Source organism: Ochotona princeps, chromosome 33 (assembly GCF_030435755.1).
Source record: "Ochotona princeps isolate mOchPri1 chromosome 33, mOchPri1.hap1, whole genome shotgun sequence".
In the NCBI taxonomy this organism is placed as follows: domain Eukaryota; kingdom Metazoa; phylum Chordata; class Mammalia; order Lagomorpha; family Ochotonidae; genus Ochotona; species Ochotona princeps.
The window spans coordinates 635,418-658,021 of record NC_080864.1 but is presented as its reverse complement, the minus strand read 5'-3'; the positions used below and the strand labels follow the sequence as shown (position 1 = coordinate 658,021).

Genomic DNA, 22,604 nt, shown 5'->3' with positions numbered 1-22,604 from the left:
AGCACTGGCAGTGGGCAGCCTGCACCCCAGGGCCAGGAAACACTGGAAAAGACACGGGCAACTTGAGGCCCACTCACAACAGAGTGTGTGCCCTGCACTACGGGAGGCCAGGCTGACCGCTCGGCCCTCGGGGCGCATGTCTGCCACCGTGACGCAGCCCACCTCCAAAGACCCGCTGGCCTCTCCCTGGGGCAGCTGTGCCCTGGATGCAGGGGCTCGAGACACTGGCTGGCGATGCCTGCAGGCCAGGCTGGCTGCTCCTCCAGCATCAAAAGCTGGTCCTGTGCCAGGATGTCACCCAGACGGGCGGGGACCCCCTCAGCCCCCCACCAGCAGGGCACCTGATACGGGGGGGAGTTGCACCCAGCTCCAGGCACATGGGTCCTGGCCAAGCCTGTTCTGCAAATGGGGAAACTGAGGCAGGGGAAGATTAGAGGGCCAAGGCCAACGCCACACAACCCAGCCCACTGCCGCCTCCTGCCTGCTTGGCATGCCACACGGCACTTCCGGAAGCCCCTAGGAAGGTGACTAGAGAGCCAGTCCCAGCTGCCTTGTGCCCCAGAGTGGACAGCCCTGTGGCTGGAGGACAAGGGCCTTGGTTTCTGTCTTGGAAATGGGTACAATGGTGCTCATCAGTGAAAGCAGGCACAGCTGGCTCAGCTGGCTAATCCTCCACCTCCAGGAGCCGGTTCAAGTCCCAGCTGCTCCGCTCCCCTTCCCACCCAGCTCCCTGCCTGTGGCCTGGGAAAGCAGTGGAGGACGGCCCAAAGCCTTGGGACCCTGCACCCGCGTGGGAGACCCGGAAGAGGTTCCTGGCTCCTGGCTTCAGCCTGGTTCAGCTCTGGCCGTTGTAACCACTTGGGGAGTGAACCAGTGAATTGAAGTTCTTTCTGTCTCTCTTCTCTGTAAATCTACTTTTCCAATAAAAATAAATAAATCTTAAAAAAAAAAAAGCGGTGACCAGGGTCGGGGGTGGGTGAGGGGTGGAGAATCTAACCCCAGCACAACAGGAGCAGGGCCTCGTGTTGGGGTTAACCTGGGCTTTCCTGGCAGGCTGGGCACCACCATCTACACTGCCTTCCGCTCAGCACAGCAGCCCCGCCCCGCCCCGCCCACTTTCTGTTGCTAATAATACAATGGCAGGGTGAGCTATCAAAACAGGCCTGCATCCTGGCTCAAGGTCCCGGTTCAAGACGAGAGGACCCACAAGAGCTGTCCTTGCCTGCTGAGAGTGGGCAGGGGGCGGGGACGGGTGTCACATGACCAGAGATGGGGCGGGCTCAAGAGGCGGCCAGTCCACCTCCAGCAAGGCCCTGGAGGCACCAGGCACGGCGGCTGAGAGCCCTGGCCCCTCCAGCCTCACCCTGCCCACAGCATCTGGGCATGAGGGACACATCAGGTCGCAATGCCAACAGGGTGTCCATCCCCCGGGGCCAGCAGGCACCCCAGGGGGAGGGCCTGCCCTCTCCCACTCTCCGGCTCGGCTTCAAGTTCACGTGCAAGAAGAACCAGATGTGGGGTGGGGTGGGGGTGGACACTGCAAGACGACACAGCCAAGCCAACGCAAGGGGCGGGTGGGCAAGGTGGCGCAGCACCTCAGGCGCGACCTGGGAGACCCAGATCACATCACAGTCCTGAGTTCGAGTCCCAGCCCCACTTCTATTCCCACTCCCTGCTAACGCACAGCTTGGCAGGCAGCTCAAGGTCCCTGCCGTCCAACCCAGGAGACCCACATGGCAGGCCAGGCTCCCGGCATTGGCCGGGCCCAGCCCCAGCTGCTCTGCACACTTGGAGAGTAAACCAGTATTTTGAGTAATTTCTGCCACTTTTGTTTTACAAATTAAAGTAAATTAAGGGCCTGGCTAAAGCCCTTGCAAGCACTGGGATCCCATATGGGTACCTGTTTGTGTCCCGGCAGCTCCGCTTCCCACCCAGCTCCCTGCCTGTGGCCTGGGAAAGCAGTGGAGGACGGCCCAAAGCCTTGGGACCCTGCACCTGCATGGGAGACCTGGAAGAGGCTCCTGGCTCCTGGCTTCGGATCGGCTCAGCTCTGGCCATTGCGGTCACTTGGGGAGTGAATCATCGGACAGAAGATCTTCCTCTCTGTCTCTCCTCTTCTCTGTATATCTGATTTTGTAATAACAAGAAATAAATCTAAGAAAAAAGAATATTAATAATAAACAAGGCAGGCAGGCCCTGACCGCAGTCGAGGAAGCGGGTCTGGCTTGAGGAGCAGCCACGGAACCAGCCCGCCCCACCCCGTCCCTTCCTCCTGCCGCCTCGGCCCTCTAGACCCCGACCTCATCTAGGGCCACATTCCCCCTACAAATGAACGTTGCTTTACTCAGCTGAGAGACAGAGACAGGTGTTTCCACAGCGCACTGGGCGGAACCTCCGCCTTTCTTGCTCTGGGATGCCTGGCTGCGTGGGCCCCCCGGGGGCCGCAGGGAGCCCTGGGGCTGGCTGGGCGGCAGCCTGGGTCCCAGCCTGGCCAGGAGAGGGCGTGCCCATGGGCGTGCGGGCAGCGAGTCCTGCCCAGCAACTGTGACACGGCCTGGTCACCAGCTGCCTCCTGCCAGGCCCTCTGGGTGACCCGGGGCGTGCCCAGGAGCGAGGCCCGTCACGGGAGGAGGCCCCTCCCGGCCCGAGGGAGGACACGGGACAAGGAGTGATAGGCAGGAACCAGCACCACCCAGAGCAGGGCAGAGTGGCAGGGCGGGAAGCTGCAGCAGGCTGGCGGGGGCATTTGCCTGATGACAGGAGCCTCAGGGCGGCTGTGGAGAGCAGGCACGGTCCAGGTGGAGGGGCAGGCAGGTGCAAAGGCCCGGGGGCGGGGGACAGGGCTGCATCTGTCTAAAGGAATAAAACCACCCTAAGTGCCAAGAGCGCAGGCTGGTGTGGGCGCTGGCATAGAGGGTGCTCAGCCGCTTGACACGCCCACATCCCTGGTTCAGATCCTGGCTGTGCGGCGTGTCGCCTGTGGGGGAGACCCCGACGGCATTCCCTCCCCTCAGCTGTTCCCGGCATGTGGGGTGGGAGCCAGCAGGTAGAAAACCTCTCTGTCCCTCCCTCCATCCCTCCCTCTCCTCACTGTGGCTTTCAAGGAAGTAAACAGTGTTAACACCACAAACCAACCAACCCCTGCATGGACTGAGCCCCACAGATAAAACGCTTGTGATCATCAACCACAGATGTAAAATGCATACTTGAGGCAAAGTGACGTGATCGACCAAATACTGACGCCGCCAAGTAAGCCCCCCACGGCCCATTTCCACAGTCGCTGCAGAGCGCCTGGGCAGGGACAGCCCCGCAGGGCACGCAAGGGAACAGGGCGTCCAGGCGGCCCAGCGAGCCGGGGTCAACCTGCTTCTGACCTCAGAGAAGAACGAACAGCAAGGGAGGCGTGACTGGCCCGGCGGGCAGCGAGGACGCCTGGGCGCTCAGCGTGCAGGGTTTGATTCCCAGGTCCCACTCCCCAGGGCATCTTCCCACCACAGTACACGCTGCAGAAAGCAGGTGCAGGCTCCGGGAACTGGTCCCCGTCACCCACGTGGGCGACAAGACGGACTTCCGGGCTGCTGACTTCCACCACGGCCTGGCTCTGGCCCTGGGCAGGTGAGATAACAGACAGAGAGCTCTGCACTCGCCACCTTTTCTTTCTTTCAGATTTATTTATTTATTTATTTATATTGGAAAGGCAGATGTACAGAGAGAGGAAGAGACAGAGCGGAAGATCTTCTGTCTGCTGGTTCACTCCCCAAGTGGCCCCAACGGCCGGAGCTGAGCCGATCTAAAGCCAGGAGCCAGGAGCCTCTTCCAGGTCTCCTATATGGGTACAGGGTCCCAAGGCTTTGGGCCGTCCTCCACTGCCTTCCCAGGCCACAGGCAGGGAGCTGGGTGGGAAGGTGGGCAGCAGGGACACGAACCGGCGCCCGTACGGGATCCTGGCCCGTACAAGGGGAAGACTTTAGCCACCAGGCCACCACAGTGGATCTTGCTGACAACTTTTTAAAGAAATTTTTAACAGGGCCCGGCGGCGTGGCCTAGTGGCTAAAGTCCTCGTCTTGAAAGCCCCGGGATCCCATATGGGCGCCGGTTCTAATCCCAGCAGCTCCACTTCCCATCCAGCTCCCTGCTTGTGGCCTGGGAAAGCAGTGGAGGACGGCCCAAAGCCTTGGGACCCTGCACCCGCGTGGGAGACCTGGAAGAGGTTCCAGGTTTCCGGCTTCGGATCGGCGCAGCATCGGCCCGTTGCGGCTCACTTGGGGAGTGAATCATCGGACAGAAATCTTCCTCTCTGTCTCTTCTCTGTGTATATCTGGCTGTAATAAAAATGAATAAATCTTTAAAAAAAAAAGAAATTTTTAACAAACAGGATGCGCACACAAGCTAGCCAGCTGACCAGGAGACACTACTGAGTGACACCTGCCTGACACACAGGGCTGCGTGGTCCAACTCATGCCATGGCCTGTAACCTTCTGGGGCGCAGACACTCTGGGGCGGGTGCTTGGCTCGGGCACTGGCTGCCAGGTGGGGGGCGGGGCAGACACTGACAACAGGCAGGCGCATGGGCGTAACCAGGACGGGCGTGCGCTGCGTCCCCATTGTGGTGGTGACAAAAATCTTCCAGCCCAGCAGTCGCTAGCACACCCAGGACAGTGACTGCACGGAGGGTAAATCACAGCCCTGTGAGCGGGAAGGCCCCCAGCGAGCAGGTTTCCCAACCAGCACCTGCTGCTTCCACAGGCCGGGGCGGGGGCTGCAGGGCGCCGGGCATCAGGCTAGCCGGCGTCTGTGCGTGATCTCACGTGGACGGAGCACCCACGCAAACAACAGAACTCAACATCGGGCGCTTTTTCTATGTTAAAAAAAAAAAGATTGTATTTACTTATTCAAAACAGAGAATCTTCCATGCTCTGGTTCACTTCCCAAGTGATGGCTCTGGCCAGGGCCGGGCTGGAGCCAGGCGCTTCACCTGGGGACGGGGGACAGGGGACAGGGGACAGGGGACGGGGGACAGGGGACGGGGGACAGGGGACAGGGGACGGGGGACAGGGGACGGGGGACGGGGGACGGGGGACGGGGGACAGGGGACGGGGGACAGGGGACGGGGGACAGGGGACGGGGGCCTGGGGACGGGGGCCTGGGGACAGGGGACGGGGGACAGGGGACGGGGGACAGGGGACGGGGGACAGGGGACGGGGGCCTGGGGACGGGGGACAGGGGACAGGGGACGGGGGCCTGGGGACAGGGGACGGGGGACAGGGGACGGGGGACAGGGGACGGGGGACAGGGGACGGGGGCCTGGGGACGGGGGACAGGGGACGGGGGACAGGGGACAGGGGACAGGGGACGGGGGACAGGGGACAGGGGACAGGGCTTCAGCCATCCCACTCTCCTTCCACAACACAAGCAAAGAAGGTAGGATGGATGCAGGGCCAAAGCCCGGGCTCGTCGGCGAGCAGCGACGGTTAACCATGCAGACAGAACCCTGGCTGGCCCGGCCGGGAACTCACAGGCAGCCCTTGGCAGGACCAGGAGGAAGGCAGGGCCCCGACCACGGGAGCGCAGCACAGGAGCCCAAGCACAGATACACAGCACCTCGTCACCCCAAGGTCACGAGCAGCAGGCAGACCCAGCCCACCAGGGAGCCCGAGGAGGACTCGGGACGGTGCCCGCTGACTGCCGGGTGGGGTCCAGGAGCGGGGACGGGGAAACGAGGGCGACGTGAGCAGCGTGGCTTGGTCCGGGGACACAGCGGCTCTGCTGCTTAGGTGAGAGACGTACTAGTGGGAGCTGCGTGCAGGCAGACAAGAGCCCCCACATTGCCTATGACCTCTCTACACGGACACGTGGACAAGTTATTTGCTGTGAATCAAGAATTTACTCCCTGGACTGGACCGGCGTCGTGGGGCAGTGAATTCAATGGCCGCCTGTGACGCCAGAACCCCACATGGACGCCACTTCAAGCCCAGGCTGCTCCACTTCCCACCCAGCTCCCTCCTGTGGCCTGGGAAAGCAGTGGAGGACGGCCCAGAGCCTTGGGACCCTGCACCTGCGTGGGAGACCCTGAAGAAGCTCCTGGCTCCTGGCTCAGCTCCGGCCGCTGCGGCCACTTAGGGAGTGAACCAGCGGATGGAAGATCTCTCTGTCTGTTTCCTTCTCTCTGTAAATCTGCCTTTCCAACAAAAACAAATTTTAAGCCAAAAAACAAACAAAAACCCCTTCTAAGATCTGGCCCTTGGAGCAGCTGGGAGGCTGCCAGCGCGAACAGGCCGTGGGCGTCTAGAAGGAGCCCGCCTGTCAGCGAGGCAGACAGGGCTGTGTGCATGACCGGCCACCACGGGCCCCGCCGTGCCAGGGAGTGTCACCCGGCGCGGTGTCGCCCTAGCTGGGACTGTTCGGGCCTGCTCGGCTCGCCCGCCTGCCTGGCACCCCTTGACAACTCTTATCACTGGGAAAATGTGTCACGGGGCAGAGTCTCCGGGAGCCTCCTCCGTCTGGGCGTGGGGGTGTCCTGAGGCCCTGGACACGGCTCTGCTGCCTTCCTGCTGGGCCACAGCCTTTGGGTCCAAGGTCACGGCAGGTTCAGGTGGATCCCAGGCTGGTTGTCCGTGACCCGGAAGGAGTTACCGGAGTCTGAGTCACGGCGGTGACCTCACCTACTGTGCCCAGGAATGCCAACCACCTGGGGCTCGCCTTAGGCCAGGGGCCTACCCTAGGGCCTCAGCCCCTCATGCTAGCCCAGCAGGGGGCTGCCCTGCCTCATGCTCCCTCCACCCTCCCCAGGGCTATGAGCCCCTAGGGCTGCGCACCAACTCTGCCACTGTGTCCTAGGCGGCACGCAGCGGGCCCGGAAGTCAGGGAAGCGACACCTTGGGGTGGAGGACACCTTGGAGAAACTGACTAAGCAGCGAGTGAAGGGGTGGCAGGGGTGAGGGCCTCTGGACTAGCAGGACCGAAGCTCGCAGCTGAGGTCTGGAAACACGGGCACTGTCGGGAGCCCAGCTCCCCTACTGCGTGTGGGAGGCATCCATGCCAGGATCCCACGTGGGTCACAGCACATGCAGGGTGCTCATGGGGATCGCCACAACTGTGATGCCCCCTCCCTGCACGCCTAGGTCGCCCCTGGCACTGCTGTCACCGATCATAGGGGCGCGCTGAGTGGCTGCAAAGGCCAGCTGCCTGGGGTGACCCCAGTCCCGGGGCATCCGCCTGCCTCAGGGTGCTTGGTTCAAGTCCCCCTGACTCCCAGCTTCCTGCCAGCGCACAGCCTGGGAGGTGGCACATGGAAGACTCAGCCAGCTGCTACCTTTGGGACATGATCTAGTTCCTGGCTCCTGGCTTCAACGCGGCCAGCCCTGCTGCTGTGCACATCTGCAGGGGTGACCCGAGGCTGTAAACGACCCCCCCCACAGGTGGTGGGGAGCCAGAACCCACGCCCAACCCCCACCCCACCCCGCCCCCCACGGCCACTCCGCCTCCGTAGGTCCAGAGCTCATCCTGCCGACCACATCGCTGGGGGCGTCCTGTCCTCTTTACAACCCCCCCCCCCGCCTTTCTACTCAGGTTTTAAATGGGTTCCTGTTTCTACGAGACCACGGTCCGTGCCAGCTCCTCACGCAATCACCTTTCACAGAGTCGGCCTCTGCGGGGCACTTCCCTGCCCCTCGCGTGCCCCTCACTCTCCGGGGACGCCCGGACCGACTGTTCCGGCCTGATTCAGCCACTCTCCCCCTTGTCCGTCTCGGCTTTAGACCGTCTTTCCCAGCTCCAGGAGTTGGGGGTGCCGGGAGCCTCTGGGACCCTGGCACAGGGCACAGATGCCCCTGCGGGACACCATGCCCTTGCCCCGCATCAGGCACAAACGCCCATGACGCCCGACAGGCCAGCCTGCGTCTGCCTTCCCATCTCTCCCCAAGGGTCCCCCACCTGCGTGCAACTTCGCTCGTCCCAGGTCTCCGGCCTCGGTTTCCCCACTTGCTTCAAGTTCAAGGTGACTGACTCCAAGAGGGGAAACATCCCGGCAGCCACCCCAGAAACAGGAGCCCTCTGCCTGGAGACAGGGAGGTTCTGCACCCCCCGTTACTCAGCTCGTGGCTAATGACCTCTAAATATCTCATTACGGCCTGGATCTCCCAGAGTTCTCACACAATAAGAGCCTAATTACAGCATGCACTTGGCGTCCCCCCAGTAAATTAAGGTTTAGCTGATGTTCAACTCCCCCCCTTTTTTTTTCCTCAACAGTGGGAGAGCATATAATTTCAGTCTTTTCATTCAAATGGGGCAGGAGCTTGGCAGATGTGGCTGGGAGCCAGGGCTGCCGCGGGGTGCAGGAAGGGAGGCGGGAGGGGGTCCTGCCTCGGCCGGCCCCTTCCGCCTGGGTCCCTCTGCAAACTCTAACGTTATTTTTTTTGTGTGTGTTTTTTTGCCAAATGAGAAAGGCAAGAGACAGAAGTTTTCCCAATGCTGGCTCCTCCCTCCCAGGTGCTTCCCACAGCGGGGCCGGGCCAGGCGGGCTGATGCTGCGGCCTGCGGTCTGCTCACAGGCAGGCAGCAGAGAGCCTGGCCCTTGAGCCACCCCTGCTGCAGCCTGGTGAGTGCCCGGGCAGAGCTGGGTGGCAAGCAGAGGAGCCAGGACTCAGGATGCCACTTTGAAATGGGAAGTGGGGGTCTGGCACACGCTGGGATCCCGTATGGGCGCCAGTTCTAATCCCAGCAACTCCACTTCCCATCCAGCTCCCTGCCTGTGGCCTGGGAAAGCAGTGGAGGACGGCCCACAGCCTTGGGACCCTGCACCTGCGTGGGAGACCCCAAGGAAGCTCCTAGTTAATGATTTCGGATCAGCTTGGCTCGGCTGCTTGGGGAGTGAACCAGTGGACGGAAGATCTTCCTGTCTGTATATCTGACTTTCCAATAAAAATAAATTAATCTTTCAAAAAAAAAAAAAAAAGAGGATGTGGAGACTGCCCCCCACCCACCCAGTGCACTCGTCATGGAGCCCAGTGTCTGTCCTGCAACACATGCAGCTGTCGCCATGGTCACCAGGAGGGACTGCGCTGCCGTGCCCCGGGGGAGCTAATCCCTGAACAAGCAGCTCTCACAGCGACACTCGGGCAGGTGGTGACCACGGCACTGCGACACAGTGGGTCAAGCCGCCAACCCCCGAACCACCGAGCTGCCTCCGTTCCTAGCTGTTGCACTTCTGGCCTAGCACTTGGCAGGCAGGGCCAAGTCCTTGGGGACCTGCCCCGACCTAGGAGACCAGGGTGGAGTCCTGAGCTCCTGGCCCCATGGCTGTTAAGGAGTGAACCAGGAAACAGAACACCTGGCTCGCCCGCTCGCTCCCTGCTGCTCTGCCTTCCAGAGGCTACATCTCGCGACGGTCGGAAGCCAGTGTGATGGGTGGTAACGGCGGCTCTCGCTGCCACGGGCGCTCTCCCAGGATCCCCCCGAGTTCCCACGGACTGTCACTCATATCCACCCCCTGCCCGCGGCTCTGGCCACGTGGGACCACAGAGGCAGAAATCACTCACTCTCCTGGCCAAATATTTGCTCACTGCCGCGGCAATGGCTGCCTAGCCACGCAGCCAGAACCACCCCGGGGCCCTTCAGGAACTGGGAACCGGGCAGTCGTGTGTGCGTGCCCGTGCCCTGGGTGGACCCCCGGGGTCCAGGAACAACACCCACGCCGAAGACACTTGCTGAACAAAGTACAACTTCCTATTTTTTTGGAGGAAAACGAAATGAACAGAGAGCATGAGGTTTGGGTTACGGTGACCACGGCACAGAGGGCGCCATCCTGACCCCACTTTCCACCCTGGGGCCGGGGCTCCCCTGGCCCGCACCGCCCGCCTCCTCCTCACCCCCAGGGGCGTGACACAGGCATGCTGCACTTCGGCGCTGTCCCCCAAAACTAAGGGCGATGCAGAAGACAGGCCACGGATTTCAAGTACCTCTCGGTGCCCCAGACCTGCAAAGGGACGGACCAGGGGCCAACAGGGTGGCTCAGTGGGTTAGCCTGCTCCCCGTGATGCCCGTATCGCCTATGGGCACAGGTTCGAACCCTGGCTGCTCCACTTCTGATCCAGCTCCCCACTAACATGGCCAGGGAGAGCAGCAGGGGACACTGACAGTTCAGGCCCCCACTGCGCACATGGGAGACCCAGATGAAGCTTCAGCCCACTGTGCCCACTTGGAGTGAACCAACGCACGGAACATCTCTCTTTTTCTCTCTGTGTTAACTCTGCCTTTCAAAAGAATAAGTCCTTACAAATAAAAAGGTGGGAGACAAAAGTGGCAGGTGACACATTCCTGAGGCCCAGCCCTGGCCCACGCGACACGCATGTCCCCAGCATTCACCAGGTGGAACTCTTCACCCAAGACAAGCACAGGCGGTAGAACTGGCCCCTCGGTCAACTGCTCCAGTGAGAAGACTGGCCGTGCTGGCTGCTCCGTGAACCAGGAAAATCAACCAAAAGCCCAGGCAAAGGTGAACCACAAAGAGCAGAGCCCTGGGCCAGCCCAGGGGCATCTGTGGGCAAAGGAGTGGGGCAGGGGGTAGGGGCGGGTCATCCCCCAGCACACCCCCAAGGCCAGCCCAGGGGCAGCTGTGGGCAAAGGAGTGGGGCAGGGGGTAGGGGCAGAAGGCCAGCCCAGGGGCAGCTGTGGGCAAAGGAATGGGGCAGGGGGTAGGGCCGGTCCATCCCCCAGCACACCCCCAAGGCCTGTCACCTAATACCCCCAGGGACTGCCTTTGTCCCTGCCCCGACCTTTGAACTCTAGCTCCCTGCTCCCACAAGCTCTCGTGGGGTGTGGGGCCAAGGGGCTGAGGACGCGGGCACCCTGGTCCCAGCCTGGCCCGTGAGAGATGTGGGAGGAGGGGCTGGACCCTGGCTTCCGGTCTGTTCCACTGCAGCCTGCTGTGGGCACGGGGGGAGAATGAGCCAGTGGATGGAAGATCTTTCTCTCCTTTTCCTTTTAAGATTTATTTATCTTTATTAGAAAGGCAGATTTACAGAGAGAAGACACAGATAGAAAGATCTTCCATCCGCTAGTTCACTCCCCAAGTGGCCATGATGGCTGGAGCTAAGCTGATCTGAAGCCAGGAGCCAGGAGCTTCTTCAGGGTCTCCCACGCAGGTGCAGGATCCCAAGGCTTTGGGCCGTCCTCCACTGCTTTCCCAGGCCACAGGCAGGGAGCTGGGTGGGAAGTGGGGCAGGCAGGATTAGAACCAGTGCCCATATGGGATCCCAGTGGTTGCAAGGAGAGGATTTAGTCACTAGACTGTCTCACCGGGCCCTCTCTCTCTTTTAAACAAAATGAAAAGAAACCAAACAAAAAAGACATGCTGGGTGCCCGTTTTAAAGGGCAAGTAGGTGATGAATGAGGGGCTTGGGCTGACCAAGCACAGCCAGCAGGGCCAGGGGCACAGCCCCATCTGTGATCCTGGCAAACTGAGGCACACGGGGAGTCCCAGTGGCCTGGACCCACCCAGCTTTGGCTAAGTGGGAAAATTCCCCTGTCCCTGAGGCTGAATATGTAGGGCAGGGCAGAGGGAGGGAGCCACGCCCCCTCGTCCTGAGGGAGGGCAGGGCAGGTGGGCATGGGTCTCTAAGTGGAAGGTGAAATGAATGGGCCTGGGCGGCCACTAGGGAAGAGTGAGGGGACACAGGCCTGGCGTACACGCGTGTTACATGTATTATATATGTAAACGGCACAGCCCACCTACAGGCCTCCCTCCCCGCTGGCTTTACGGACAAGCTCAGCGCCGCAGGCTGGAGCTGCAGGACCCAGCTCGGAGCTGGCAGCTGCGGGCCCAGGGACGGCAGGAACAGCCGGGGGAGGAAGGGGATGTGCTCCAGGGCCCAGCCTCGGCCGCTCTGAACGGGCCCGCAACAGCAGCCAACAGGCTGAAATGTCCCCGGCAGCTTCCCACACTCCAGTGCCAGGCAGCGCCCTATGCAACAGCCGGTGGGAAGGGCTTCACCCCCAACATTTTCTTAGCAGGAAAACAAGTCCTACTGACCACAAACACAGGGGCCCAAGGCCCAGGAAGCAGCCGGAGGCCTGTGGGCGCTCACCGGCTGGCCAGGGACAGACAGGAAGACAAGCCCACCATGCAGACTGGAGTCCAGCCTGCAACTTCTCGCTACGGTGGACACGGGGCAGCCGGCCAGGGACAATGGCGCACAAAGAGGAAATTCCCAGCCCAGAGCTAGGGCGGGGGGGGGCACCGACCGGGTATATGCGTGCATGTGTGGGGTGCCTGGCCTTGGGCAGGGGGGGACCAACCGGGTGTATGCGTGCATGTGTGGGGTGCCTGGCCTTGGGCAGAGGGGGACTGACCAGGTGTGTGTGCGTGAGTGTGTGGGGTGCCTGGCCTTGGTCAGGGGGGGACCAACTGGGTGTGTGTGTATGTGGGGTACCTGGCCTTGGCCAGGGGGGGACCAACTGGGTGTGTGTGTATGTGGGGTACCTGGCCTTGGTCAGGGGGGACTGACCAGGTGTGTGTGTGTGGGGGGGTGCCTGGCCTTGGGCAGGGGGAGTCTGACCGGGTGTGTGTGGGGGGGGTTGCCTGGCCTTGGTCAGGGGGACCCACCGAGTGTGTGTGGGGGGGTGTGCCTGGCCTTGGACAAGAGCGAGACGTTTCCTAGCCGCTGGCCTCACGGCCAAGGGGACGATGCCAAGACCCCGGGCCTCAGGCTGGGCCCTGCTACAGGGGACATTTGACAGTGACGCCAACAAGCCAGGCAGGATGGGCACCGTTGGTAGCCCACAGCTGCGGCAGTGCCCGCTCCGGCCCAGGTGGGGGTGTGCACAGGGGAGGGCGGCACAGGGCGGCCTTCATTCATGACAGACCCAGAAAGTGACAACCTGCACACCCCACTCTCCCTCCAGCACACACACAAGGGGCTGCCCAGGTCAACCTGAACCACGCTCCCACGCACGGAGACACCAGGACCTTGCGGGGGACGGCATGGTGGCCGGAGGGGATGGGAGAGGGCGACCAGAAGCTGCCATCCCAAGAGTCCGGGAAGAGAACACAAGCTTTCAGCTCCACCTCCCCACTCCTCCACTGGCTCTCGGAGGTGCTGGGCCAGACACCTGCTGGCTCATGTGCGAGGATGCTCAACATAGCAGACAGGCAGTGGACGGAGAGGTCCCTGGCACCAAACCCCAAGACCTGACCACAGGGTGACTCTAGGGTGACAGTCAACGAGCCAGCTCAGCTGCCACGGGCTGCAGCCGGACAGAAGGACGAGGGTCAGCGGGGACCACCCTGCGCCAGTGAGACTGCACAGATGGACGACCGAGACAAGCTGGCACCGGAAGGGACGCGACCTCCCGACCTCCCGACCCTGAGCTCCCGACACCCTCACCTCCCTGCACCCTCACCTCCCTGCACCCTCACCTCCCTGCACCCTCACCTCCCTGCACCCTGACCAGCACCCTCACCTCCCTGCACCCTCACCCCCCGGCACCCTCACCTCCCTGCACCCTCACCTCCCTGCACCCTGACCAGCACCCTCACCTCCCTGCACCCTCACCTCCCTGCACCCTCACCGCCCGGCACCCTCACCTCCCTGCACCCTCACCGCCCGGCACCTCACCCTCACCTCCTGCACCTCACCCTCACCCCCGGCACCCTCACCCCGGCACCCTCACCCCCCTGCACCTCACCCTCACCCCCGGCACCCACGCCCGGCCCTGCGCTGAGCGGCGAGGGTCCAGCACCCATGCACGCGCCGCGCCGTCCCCACCCCGACCCCTCCGCGCCGCCCTCCCGGGCACGCAAGCGCCGCCGCCATTCCCGGGCCGCCCTCGGCTCACCGGCCCACGAAGTTCTCGAGCACCGAGCTCTTGCCGGCGCTCTGTCCGCCCACCACGGCGATCTGCGGCAGGTCCAGGTGGCAGCTCTGGCCGATGGAGCTGAAGGCGTCCTGCAGCTTGTTCACCAGGGGGATCAGCTCCTCCATCCCGCGGTTGCCCATGGCGGCCGGCGCTCCGCGGGACGGCGGCGGCCCGCGCTCCCCGCAATCGCTCCCCGGGACTCGGCGCGACGCCCCGTGCCCGGCCCGGCCTCACGGTCGCCGCCTCATCCGCTTCTCAGGCGACACCCGACCCCGAGCGACCTCCCGCCCCCGGCCTCCCGGGCTGCGGGCGGGGCGGACGCGAGGCCGGCCCCCACGCCCCGGCGCCGCCGCCCATTGGGCCTGAGCGCCGCCACTCGCGCGCGGCAGCCAATGCAAGGCAGGCACGGGCCTCAGGCGGACCCGTGGGTGCCGCCTCGCGATGTGATTGGCTGACAGGGCTGTCACTGTTAGACCCGCAGCCAGTGAGGACGGAGAGCGAGTTGTCAGGGTTGGGAGGCGGGGCTTCCGGGAAGGTATGATGGCCCCGCCCAAGTGGGAAGAGGACCGCTGTCTCATTGGCTGCGAGGAACGCCGGTCGAATGAGCTAGCCAATTACGTTAAGGATCGGTTCTTAAAGACGCCAGTTTGTCACTTGACTGTAACTTAGTTCCCTAAAAATTTCCCACTGGCTTGTGGGCCTCTCCCTTGGTTCCCCCGGCCGACAGGGCAAGGGAGGGCAGGTTTCCACGGCAGCGTCTTGGGTCCGATTGAGAACTTTCTCTGTCAATCGACGGAACTCGGGTTCTCTGTGGTGTCGCTTCCGGGAAGTCGAGCACCGAAAGGGCGACGCCTCGTGGCGGGACTCGGTGGGCGCCTCGCCCGAGCTTCCGGGATCGGGGGGAAACTACAAGTCCCAGCGTGCCCTGCGGCGGCCCGCGCGCGACTTCCTGCCGGGGTGTGCAGGCGGGAGCTGGGGCGTCCCCGGGCTGCTGCGGGGGTCCCGGGGCTGCTGCGGGGGTCCCCGGGCTGCTGCGGGTGGTCCGTCCCCGGCCCCCACAACCCCAGCGGAGCTCCAGGCCTCCCTGGGGGGCTTGGGGGTGGCTGGATTTCTGCAGCTCCCAGGGCCCTGCTGGGGACCCCCCAACACCCACACCCACCCACCCCTGTCCTGTTCCCGGGGCGCCCGCAGCAGGTGCTGGCCCGGGCCCCTGAGCCACGGAGACAGACTGAGGCCTGTCGCTGAACCTGCGCAAGAGAGACCTCACACACACAGATCCTTCATAACATCATAATCATAACAATGGCTAAAGGAAGCGCTGGCCTGGGCGGTGGGGACGCGAAGGCTGCCAACGTGGAGGAAAGCCGCACAGAGCTCCCCGCGGGTTTCGTGGGACGAGCACCCTGCGGGCCACCCTTTCATGGCTCGTAGGTCACCAGCTGCTGGCGTCTCCAGAAAGAGGAGTGTCTTGAATGGGGGCCTCACTCCTCCCGCACGTGGGAGCCAGGAGCCAGGAGCTTCACCCAGGCCTCCCATGGCGGGTGCAAACCCTCCAGCCGTGTTCCTTCCCAGGTGCCTGAGGCAGCCGGGACTCGAACCGTGATCGCCGGGGTGGGGTACGGCTGCAGGCGGCGGCTTACCCCACGGCGCCACGGTCCTTCGACAGACCCACCAGACAGCTGATCCGTTCCCTTGTTGTCCACTAGAAACCTCAGTCAGACCGGAACCCTAAGGTACCAGTAGAGTCCACCGCGAGCGGAATGACGTCGGTTCATGTGTGTCAAAAACACAGAGGACTGTTTCTTCCAAAATTCACTTTTAAAAGTGTTTATTCGCAGGGCCGTAGGACGCAGAAAGATAGAGGGCCATTTTCCGGCCACTAACCCCCTCCCCAGGTGTCCCCAGCCGCTAGAGGCTGGGCCAGCCAAGCCGGGGGGCTCGGCACTCAGTGCCCCCACAGGAAGGAGTGCCTCCACAGCCTCCTGGGGTGCAGAGAAGGGCGGGGCGCTGTGGGCACGCAAACCCCTGTGCCCAGCGGCCCAGCGGCCACCCCCGCCTCCCCCAAGGTCGTGCAAGGGCCGGCCCAGGCATCTGAGAGGCAGAGGGCTGCACCGGCTCCAGGGCGCACCTGTGGTCACGGCTGCCAGGCCTGTGACCCGGGCCACTCCCTCCAGGGTGACCAAGCGGGGACCCTTCCTCCTGCACCCCTTTGCTTGCTTCTCTCTCTCTCTCTCTCTCTCTCTCTCTCTATGTGTATATATATATATATATTTTTTTAAACACAAGAGAACGACAGTGCCCCCTGCCAGGTTACAGGAGAACAGGAAGTAACCCCGCCTCCCCGCCAACTTGCAGGATGCCGGGTTGCAGACAGTTTGCAGTTAACAAAACCTACTGTTCCCCTTGGTGACTTACAACTCGAGGACACCCAGTGGCGATGAACCCCCCATGTGGAAGGGGACCGACCTTCCACAGGGATACCCTGTTAGCATTTTAATTTAAAAAAATATATATATATATATATATATATATCTTTTGGGGGGGGATTAAAAACAAAAAAACTCCTTCCTAATCTTCCAGCCCCAGGTCAAGCCAAGGTGATGCCCACAGAGGCCAAGGCGTCGACAGCCCAGGGGGGACAGAGTGTGGGGTCCCCGTACATGGTGCGCATGAAGTCCCGGACGAACTCGGGGAAGCGCTGTTCCATGATGCTGGTGCGCACGGCGCTCATCAGCCGCAGCTGCGTGGGCAAGAGGAGGCCGAGGCCAGCGTGGGCGTCCAGCACGGGCCACCCACCCCTGCATCCCTGGCCGTCCAAAGGGAGGGGGCCTCACCTGGTAGGCGATATTGTGGACCGTGAGGTGGTGCAGAGCGGCCGTATTGTCGCTGTGCAACAAGGCATGCAGGAAGGCGCGGGTCAGCCTGCGGGGGGCACGGGGAGGCCGGTGGCAGTGAGCTGCCCGCCAGGCCCCCGCCCCACTGACCCAGCCTCCCGCTACGCGCATCGCTTACTTCCGGCAGGTGGGGCACGGACAGTCGGGGTCTATGGGGCCGAAGTCCTTCTGGAACTGTTTCTTCTTCAGCTGCAGGTGCCCACTGGGCACGAGGGCGGAGCCGAAGCGCTGGGCACCCAGGAGGCACAGGAACAGGAAGGACAAGGGTGAGGGTCACGGTGGGGGTTTCTTCCCGACCACACCCAGGCCGCGCCCACGGGGTCTCACCGCTGTCCTCGTGGGGTACACGCAGTCAAACATGTCACACCCCAGGGCCACGCAGACCACCAGGTCTGTGGCATAGCTGTGGGAGTAGGGAAGAGGAGTTTCATGGCCAGGGGGTGGGGCAGGGCCTTCCCCGGCCCCTCCTGAATCCCCCCCACAGGGAGGTGTCCATCTCGGGGTGCCCAGCGTACCCGACCCCCATCAGGTAGCGGGGCTTGTCCCTGGGCAGCCGCGATGTGCTCAGCTCCACCATTCGCCAGAACTGCACCTTGCTCTCACCCCCGCTCAGGCCCCCGATGGCGAAGCCGGGCACGTCCCTCTTGGTCATCTCTGAGGGGCGCGGGGTGTTGGTGAGGGGCTGCCCAGGCTCTAGGACAAAGCCCCAGGCAGACCCTGCCCAGGGCACCACAGCCGTGGCCTGGCAGGCACACAGAGACGCGGAGGCCAAGTGTCCCAGACGTCTGCCAGACATGTGTGTGTGTATTATTTAAAAGGCAGAGAGAGATCTTCCACCCACTGGCTCATGCCCTCCCAGCCAGTGCTGGACTGGTCTGAAGCCAGGAGCCAGGAGCTTCTTCCAGGTGTCCCATGTGGGTGTGGGGGCCCGAGCACTCGGACCATCCTCCACTGCTTTGTTGGGTGCATCCACAGGGAGCTAAGTGGGAAGGGGAGCAACTGGAACTCGAAGCAGCCGCCCGGATAGGATGTGAGCGCTGCAGGCGGCAGCTGTGCCCACTGTGCCACTGCACTGAATCCTAGGTGAAGACTTCTCACCACCGGCCAGTCAAGGCGGAGGGACGGGGTGGCGGTTCCGTCACCCAGGGGCCCGAGTGCAGGTCCCGGCTCCTGACTTCGGCTTGGGCACAGCCCAGTTGACGGAAGACACTCTGTCATTCCGCCTTGCAAGTAGAAGAAAATAAACATCCCAATTCTGCCACAGCCAAGCTGTGTGACCTGCGGCCACCCTGGGACTGGCCAAGATCCACTGGCCCCCCTCCTCGCCACACTCCTCCCTGGCACTGAGGGTGCCGTGCCCACCCACGCTTGCAGCCCTCGGCTCTACCTTCAAGGCAGGCGGTGCGGAGGGCCGCGTCCAGGCCTCCCTGGATGATGGCGAACAGGTTCTGCTGGTCTGGCCGCTGATGGGCAGCGATACACCGGTCCAGCCAGCGCACGGACCTGCAGGACGGTCCCCGAGCCAAGCGTCAGGGACGGGCAGGCAGGTGTAGGGGAGGGAGAGGGAGGAGGCTGCTGAACCCAGGCCTGCTCCCCCCACCACTCTCTCTAACACACACACACCTGTGCCCCAGGCCTTTCACACACATACTTACACTGTCCCCAGGCCCCGCTCAAATACACACACACACACACACACACACACACACACTGTCCCCAGGCCCCCCTCAAACTCACACACACACACACACACACTGTCCCCAGGCCCCCCTCACACACACACACACACACACACACACACACACACACTGTCCCCAGGCCCCCCTCAAACACACACACACACACACACACACACACACACACACTGTCCCCAGGCCCCCCTCACACACACACACACACACACACACACACACACTGTCCCCAGGCCCCCCTCACACACACACACACACACACACACTGTCCCCAAGCCCCCCTCACACACACACACACACACACACACACACACACTGTCCCCAGGCCCCCCTCAAACACACACACACACACACACACACACACACACACACTGTCCCCAGGCCCCCCTCACACACACACACACACACACACACACACACACTGTCCCCAGGCCCCCCTCACACACACACACACACACACACACACACACACACACTGTCCCCAGGCCCCCCTCAAACACACACACACTGTCCCCAGGCCCCCCTCAAACACACACACACACACACACACTCCCCAGGCCCCCCTCAAACACACACACACACACACACACACTGTCCCCAGGCCCCCCTCAAACACACACACACACACACTGTCCCCAAGCCCCCCTCACACACACACACACACACACACTGTCCCCAGGCCCCCCTCACACACACACACACACACACACACACACACACACACTGTCCCCAGGCCCCCCTCAAACACACACACACACACACTGTCCCCAGGCCCCCCTCACACACACACACACACACACACACACACACACTGTCCCCAAGCCCCCCTCACACACACACACACACACACACACACACACACACACACACTGTCCCCAGGCCCCCCTCACACACACACACACACACACACACACACACACTGTCCCCAGGCCCCCCTCACACACACACACACACACACACACTGTCCCCAAGCCCCCCTCACACACACACACACACACACACACACACACACTGTCCCCAGGCCCCCCTCACACACACACACACACACACACACACACACACACACACTGTCCCCAGGCCTGCTCCCTCTCCCTCTCTCTCACACACACACACCTGTGCATGGCCTCCTCCACGCGTGGGCCCGTCACGGTGCTGCTGACCACGTCATCCAGCTGCATGATGATGTCAGAGCCTGGGGGGGCAGGCGGGGTGGGGGATGGGGCGCTCAGCTCAGGCGGGGGCAAGGCTGGGTGCCAGGACTGCCTCCCAGGGGCGGCCGACAGAACCTCCTCTGAGCCTGCCTGCCCTGAGGTGACAATCCTCCACATGGGGCAGGGCTCGCCCACAGCCCAGATCTGGGGGCCGAGCTCGTGTCCCGGCTGCTCCACTTCCAGTTCAGCTACGTGCCTAATGGAGGGCAGCGGAGGATGGCCCAAGTGCTGGGACCCTGATCCCAACACGGGAGACCCGGAAGAAGCTCCTGGCTCCTGGCTTCTGCCCCGGCTGTTGACTGTCTCTGGGGAGTGAACCGGCGGATGGAAGATGTCTCACTGACTCTCTCTCCTGACCCTTTGAACAAATAACACCAAGCACCAAAAAGGAAGAGCCACAGGCCAGAACTGCTCTCCCAGGTGTTTTTAGAATCAAGAGCACGGACAAAGAAACTCACTTTGAGATACCACAAAAGTGGGAAGACGTCCTTATGTTTGTCCAACCCACAGTCCCGGCACCAGGCGCAGCGTGAGTGACAGGTCACCCCACCAATGGTGGTCAGCACCCCGCCCTGACAGAGGTGCTCAGCTGCCAGGTTGGGCAGGAGGACAGAGCCTACAGGGACTCATCTGTTCCACTCAATTCTGTTGTCTCTCTCTTTCAGACGTATTTATTGAAAAGTTACAGTAACAGGGCCTGGCAGGATAGCACAGCAGTTAAGTTCCTCGCCTTGAATGCACCAAGATCCCATATGAGTGCGGGTTGGTATCCCGGCTGCCCCACTTCCCACCCAGCTCCCTGCCTGTGGCCTGGGAAAGCAGTGGAGGACGGCCCAAAGCCTTGGGACCCTGCACCCACGTGGGAGACCCGGAAGAGGCTCCTGGCTCCTGGCTTCAGATTGGTTGCTGCTGCTTGGGGAATGAACCATCGGATGGAAAATCTTCCTCTCTGTCTCTCCTCTCTGTATATCTGACTTTCCAATAAAAAAAAAATAATAAGTCTTTTTTAAAAAAATAAAGTTATAGTAACCAAACGGCCTTCCACCTGCTGGTTCATTGTCTAAATGGTCACAGCAAGTCAAGCTGTGCCAGGCAGAAGCCCAAGCACTCAAGGCAAACTCCACTGCTTTCCCAGGCACCTTAGCGGAGAGCTGGATCAGAAGTGGAGCAGCTGGGACTCGAACCTGTGCCCATACGGGAAGCTGGTATATTAGGTGGTGGCTTAACCCACGTACACCACTGCAGCAGCCTTAAGAGAGAGATCCGCTATCTTGTGGTCCAGACAGAAGCCAGGAACCACACACTCCACCTAGGGCCCCAAGGGGGTGGCGGGACCCAAACTGGCACATGCACCCCGACGCTGCGCCTTCACCTGCCTGGACGTCGTGTACCAAGGGCTCTAGCCCTGCCTGCATCTGCACAGGTGCCGGTTCAAGTCCTGGCTCTCCTACTTCTGATGCAGCTCCCTGCTCACGGCCAACGCTCAGGAAGCAGCTATCACAGCTTGCCCCCAGCCCCAAAACCACACAGCACAGGCCAGGGGGACGAGCGGGTGTCACCCCGCCTCGGGGTCACTCACCCAGCGCGTTCTGGATCTCCACCGACCTCTCTGGGCTCAGAAGGGTCTCCTCGCCATCATACGGCGAGCGGAAGCGGACGCCCTCCTCCGTCACCTCGGACAGGGCCACCAGGGACACCATCTGGAAGCCGCCGCTGTCCTGCAGGGTCCCCCACACAGCAGAGCCGTCAGGACGTGAGGCTGGGAGACACCAGCCCGCCCGCCCCCTGGGCCCCACAGCTCACCGTCAGCAGATTGTGGGGCCAATTCATGAACCCGTGCAGGCCGTGCGCCTTCTGGATGAGCTCGGGGCCCTGGGGTGGACAGTGTGAAGGTCGGGGGTGAGGAGCGCGGCCCCAGGGCCACCCCGCCGCCTCACAGGGCCTGGGCGCCCGTGCCGTGCCCCCGCCACCCACCGGCCGCAGCCCCAGATGGTAAGTGTTGCCCAGGCAGATCCGGCAGCCCAGGGCGTCCAGCTGCTCCGCAGTGATGCCCTTCATGGTGGCCTGCGTGCCCACGGGCATGAACACCGGGGTGGCCACCGTTCCGTGCGGCAGCCGCAGTTCGCCCGCCCGGGCTCGGGAGCGGCTGCATTCCGCCACCAGTCGCAGGATGCGCGGCGCCGACTCCAGGGAAGCCGGACTGGCCGCCGCCGCCATGCTGCCTGCCGGAAACACGCGACCGCCGCCAGGTCTACAAGCACCATGGGCGACGCCATCTTGGCCTCGGTCACGTGACGGAGAAACGCTACGCAGACGCGCTGCGCCGGCGCGGGGGAACCATGGCAACGGACGCCTGCGCTCCCTCTCGGCCTGCAAAGTGGCGTTTGCTTCGAGGGGCCCGGGCGTGCCCACACGTGCTCGTTCCTCCGTGCGCGTCCGGATCCACCTGCGTGCCGCGCAGGGACAGCACCCTGCCTCACGCTGTCAGGGCTTTTGCAAGCACGCCGGCTGTCCGTCGGGGCCAGCAGAGCGCGCCCTAATCCCAAACACTGGGCTTCGAGGGCGGGCTGCGGAGCCAGCACGGGTCAGCACGGGCCAGCACCGACCCGGGAGGCCCCTCAGGCGCTCGCTGCTAGATCTGCAAGTCCCGTCCTTGCTGGATTGCTCCTACAAGGCTCAGAGTTTCCAAGGCTGCTCCGCTTGGCCACCCCTCCCTCGCGTTAGGAATATTCCACTGGCCAACGTGGTGAGGCTGAGCCGTTAAGCGCAGTCGGTGGAGGCAGCCACCCATAGGGGCGCGGGTTCGAGACTCACTTCCCACCCAGCGCCCTGCTTGTGGCCTGGGCAAGCAGTGCCCCCGCAGGATGGGAGACCCTGAAGCAGCTCCTCGCTCCTGATCTGCTCAGCTCGGTAACTGTACTCATTTGGGGAGTGGAGAGAACCCTGAACCAGCA

General features: G+C 62.8%; 2 protein-coding genes across 7 annotated transcripts in view; both read right to left on the bottom strand.

Moving 5' to 3' along the window:
* Positions 1 to 14,143, bottom strand: part of DNM2 (dynamin 2) — a 57,481-nt gene extending 43,338 nt beyond the window's left edge. For 2 of the 6 annotated variants that reach the window (XM_058658028.1, XM_058658029.1), the window contains exon 1: positions 13,834 to 14,143. In XM_058658028.1, the coding sequence (XP_058514011.1) occupies positions 13,834 to 13,994 (161 nt within the window). In that variant the 5' untranslated portion in view covers positions 13,995 to 14,143. The remainder of the gene's footprint in view (positions 1 to 13,833) is intronic. The other 4 variants (XM_058658026.1, XM_058658032.1, XM_058658031.1 and 1 more) reach the window with 3 other exon arrangements.
* Positions 14,144 to 16,394: 2,251 nt separating this feature from the next.
* QTRT1 (queuine tRNA-ribosyltransferase catalytic subunit 1) lies at positions 16,395 to 21,917 on the bottom strand. The gene is made up of 10 exons (XM_004595505.2): positions 21,625 to 21,917; positions 21,454 to 21,522; positions 21,230 to 21,368; positions 19,553 to 19,631; positions 18,136 to 18,251; positions 17,264 to 17,402; positions 17,076 to 17,151; positions 16,867 to 16,976; positions 16,689 to 16,776; positions 16,395 to 16,594 (listed from the first exon to the last, which is right to left on the bottom strand). Exons 1-10 carry the CDS (start codon positions 21,865 to 21,867, stop codon positions 16,442 to 16,444), a joined length of 1,212 nt encoding a protein of 403 aa, XP_004595562.2. The 5' UTR covers positions 21,868 to 21,917; the 3' UTR covers positions 16,395 to 16,441.
* Positions 21,918 to 22,604: the final 687 nt, after the last annotated feature.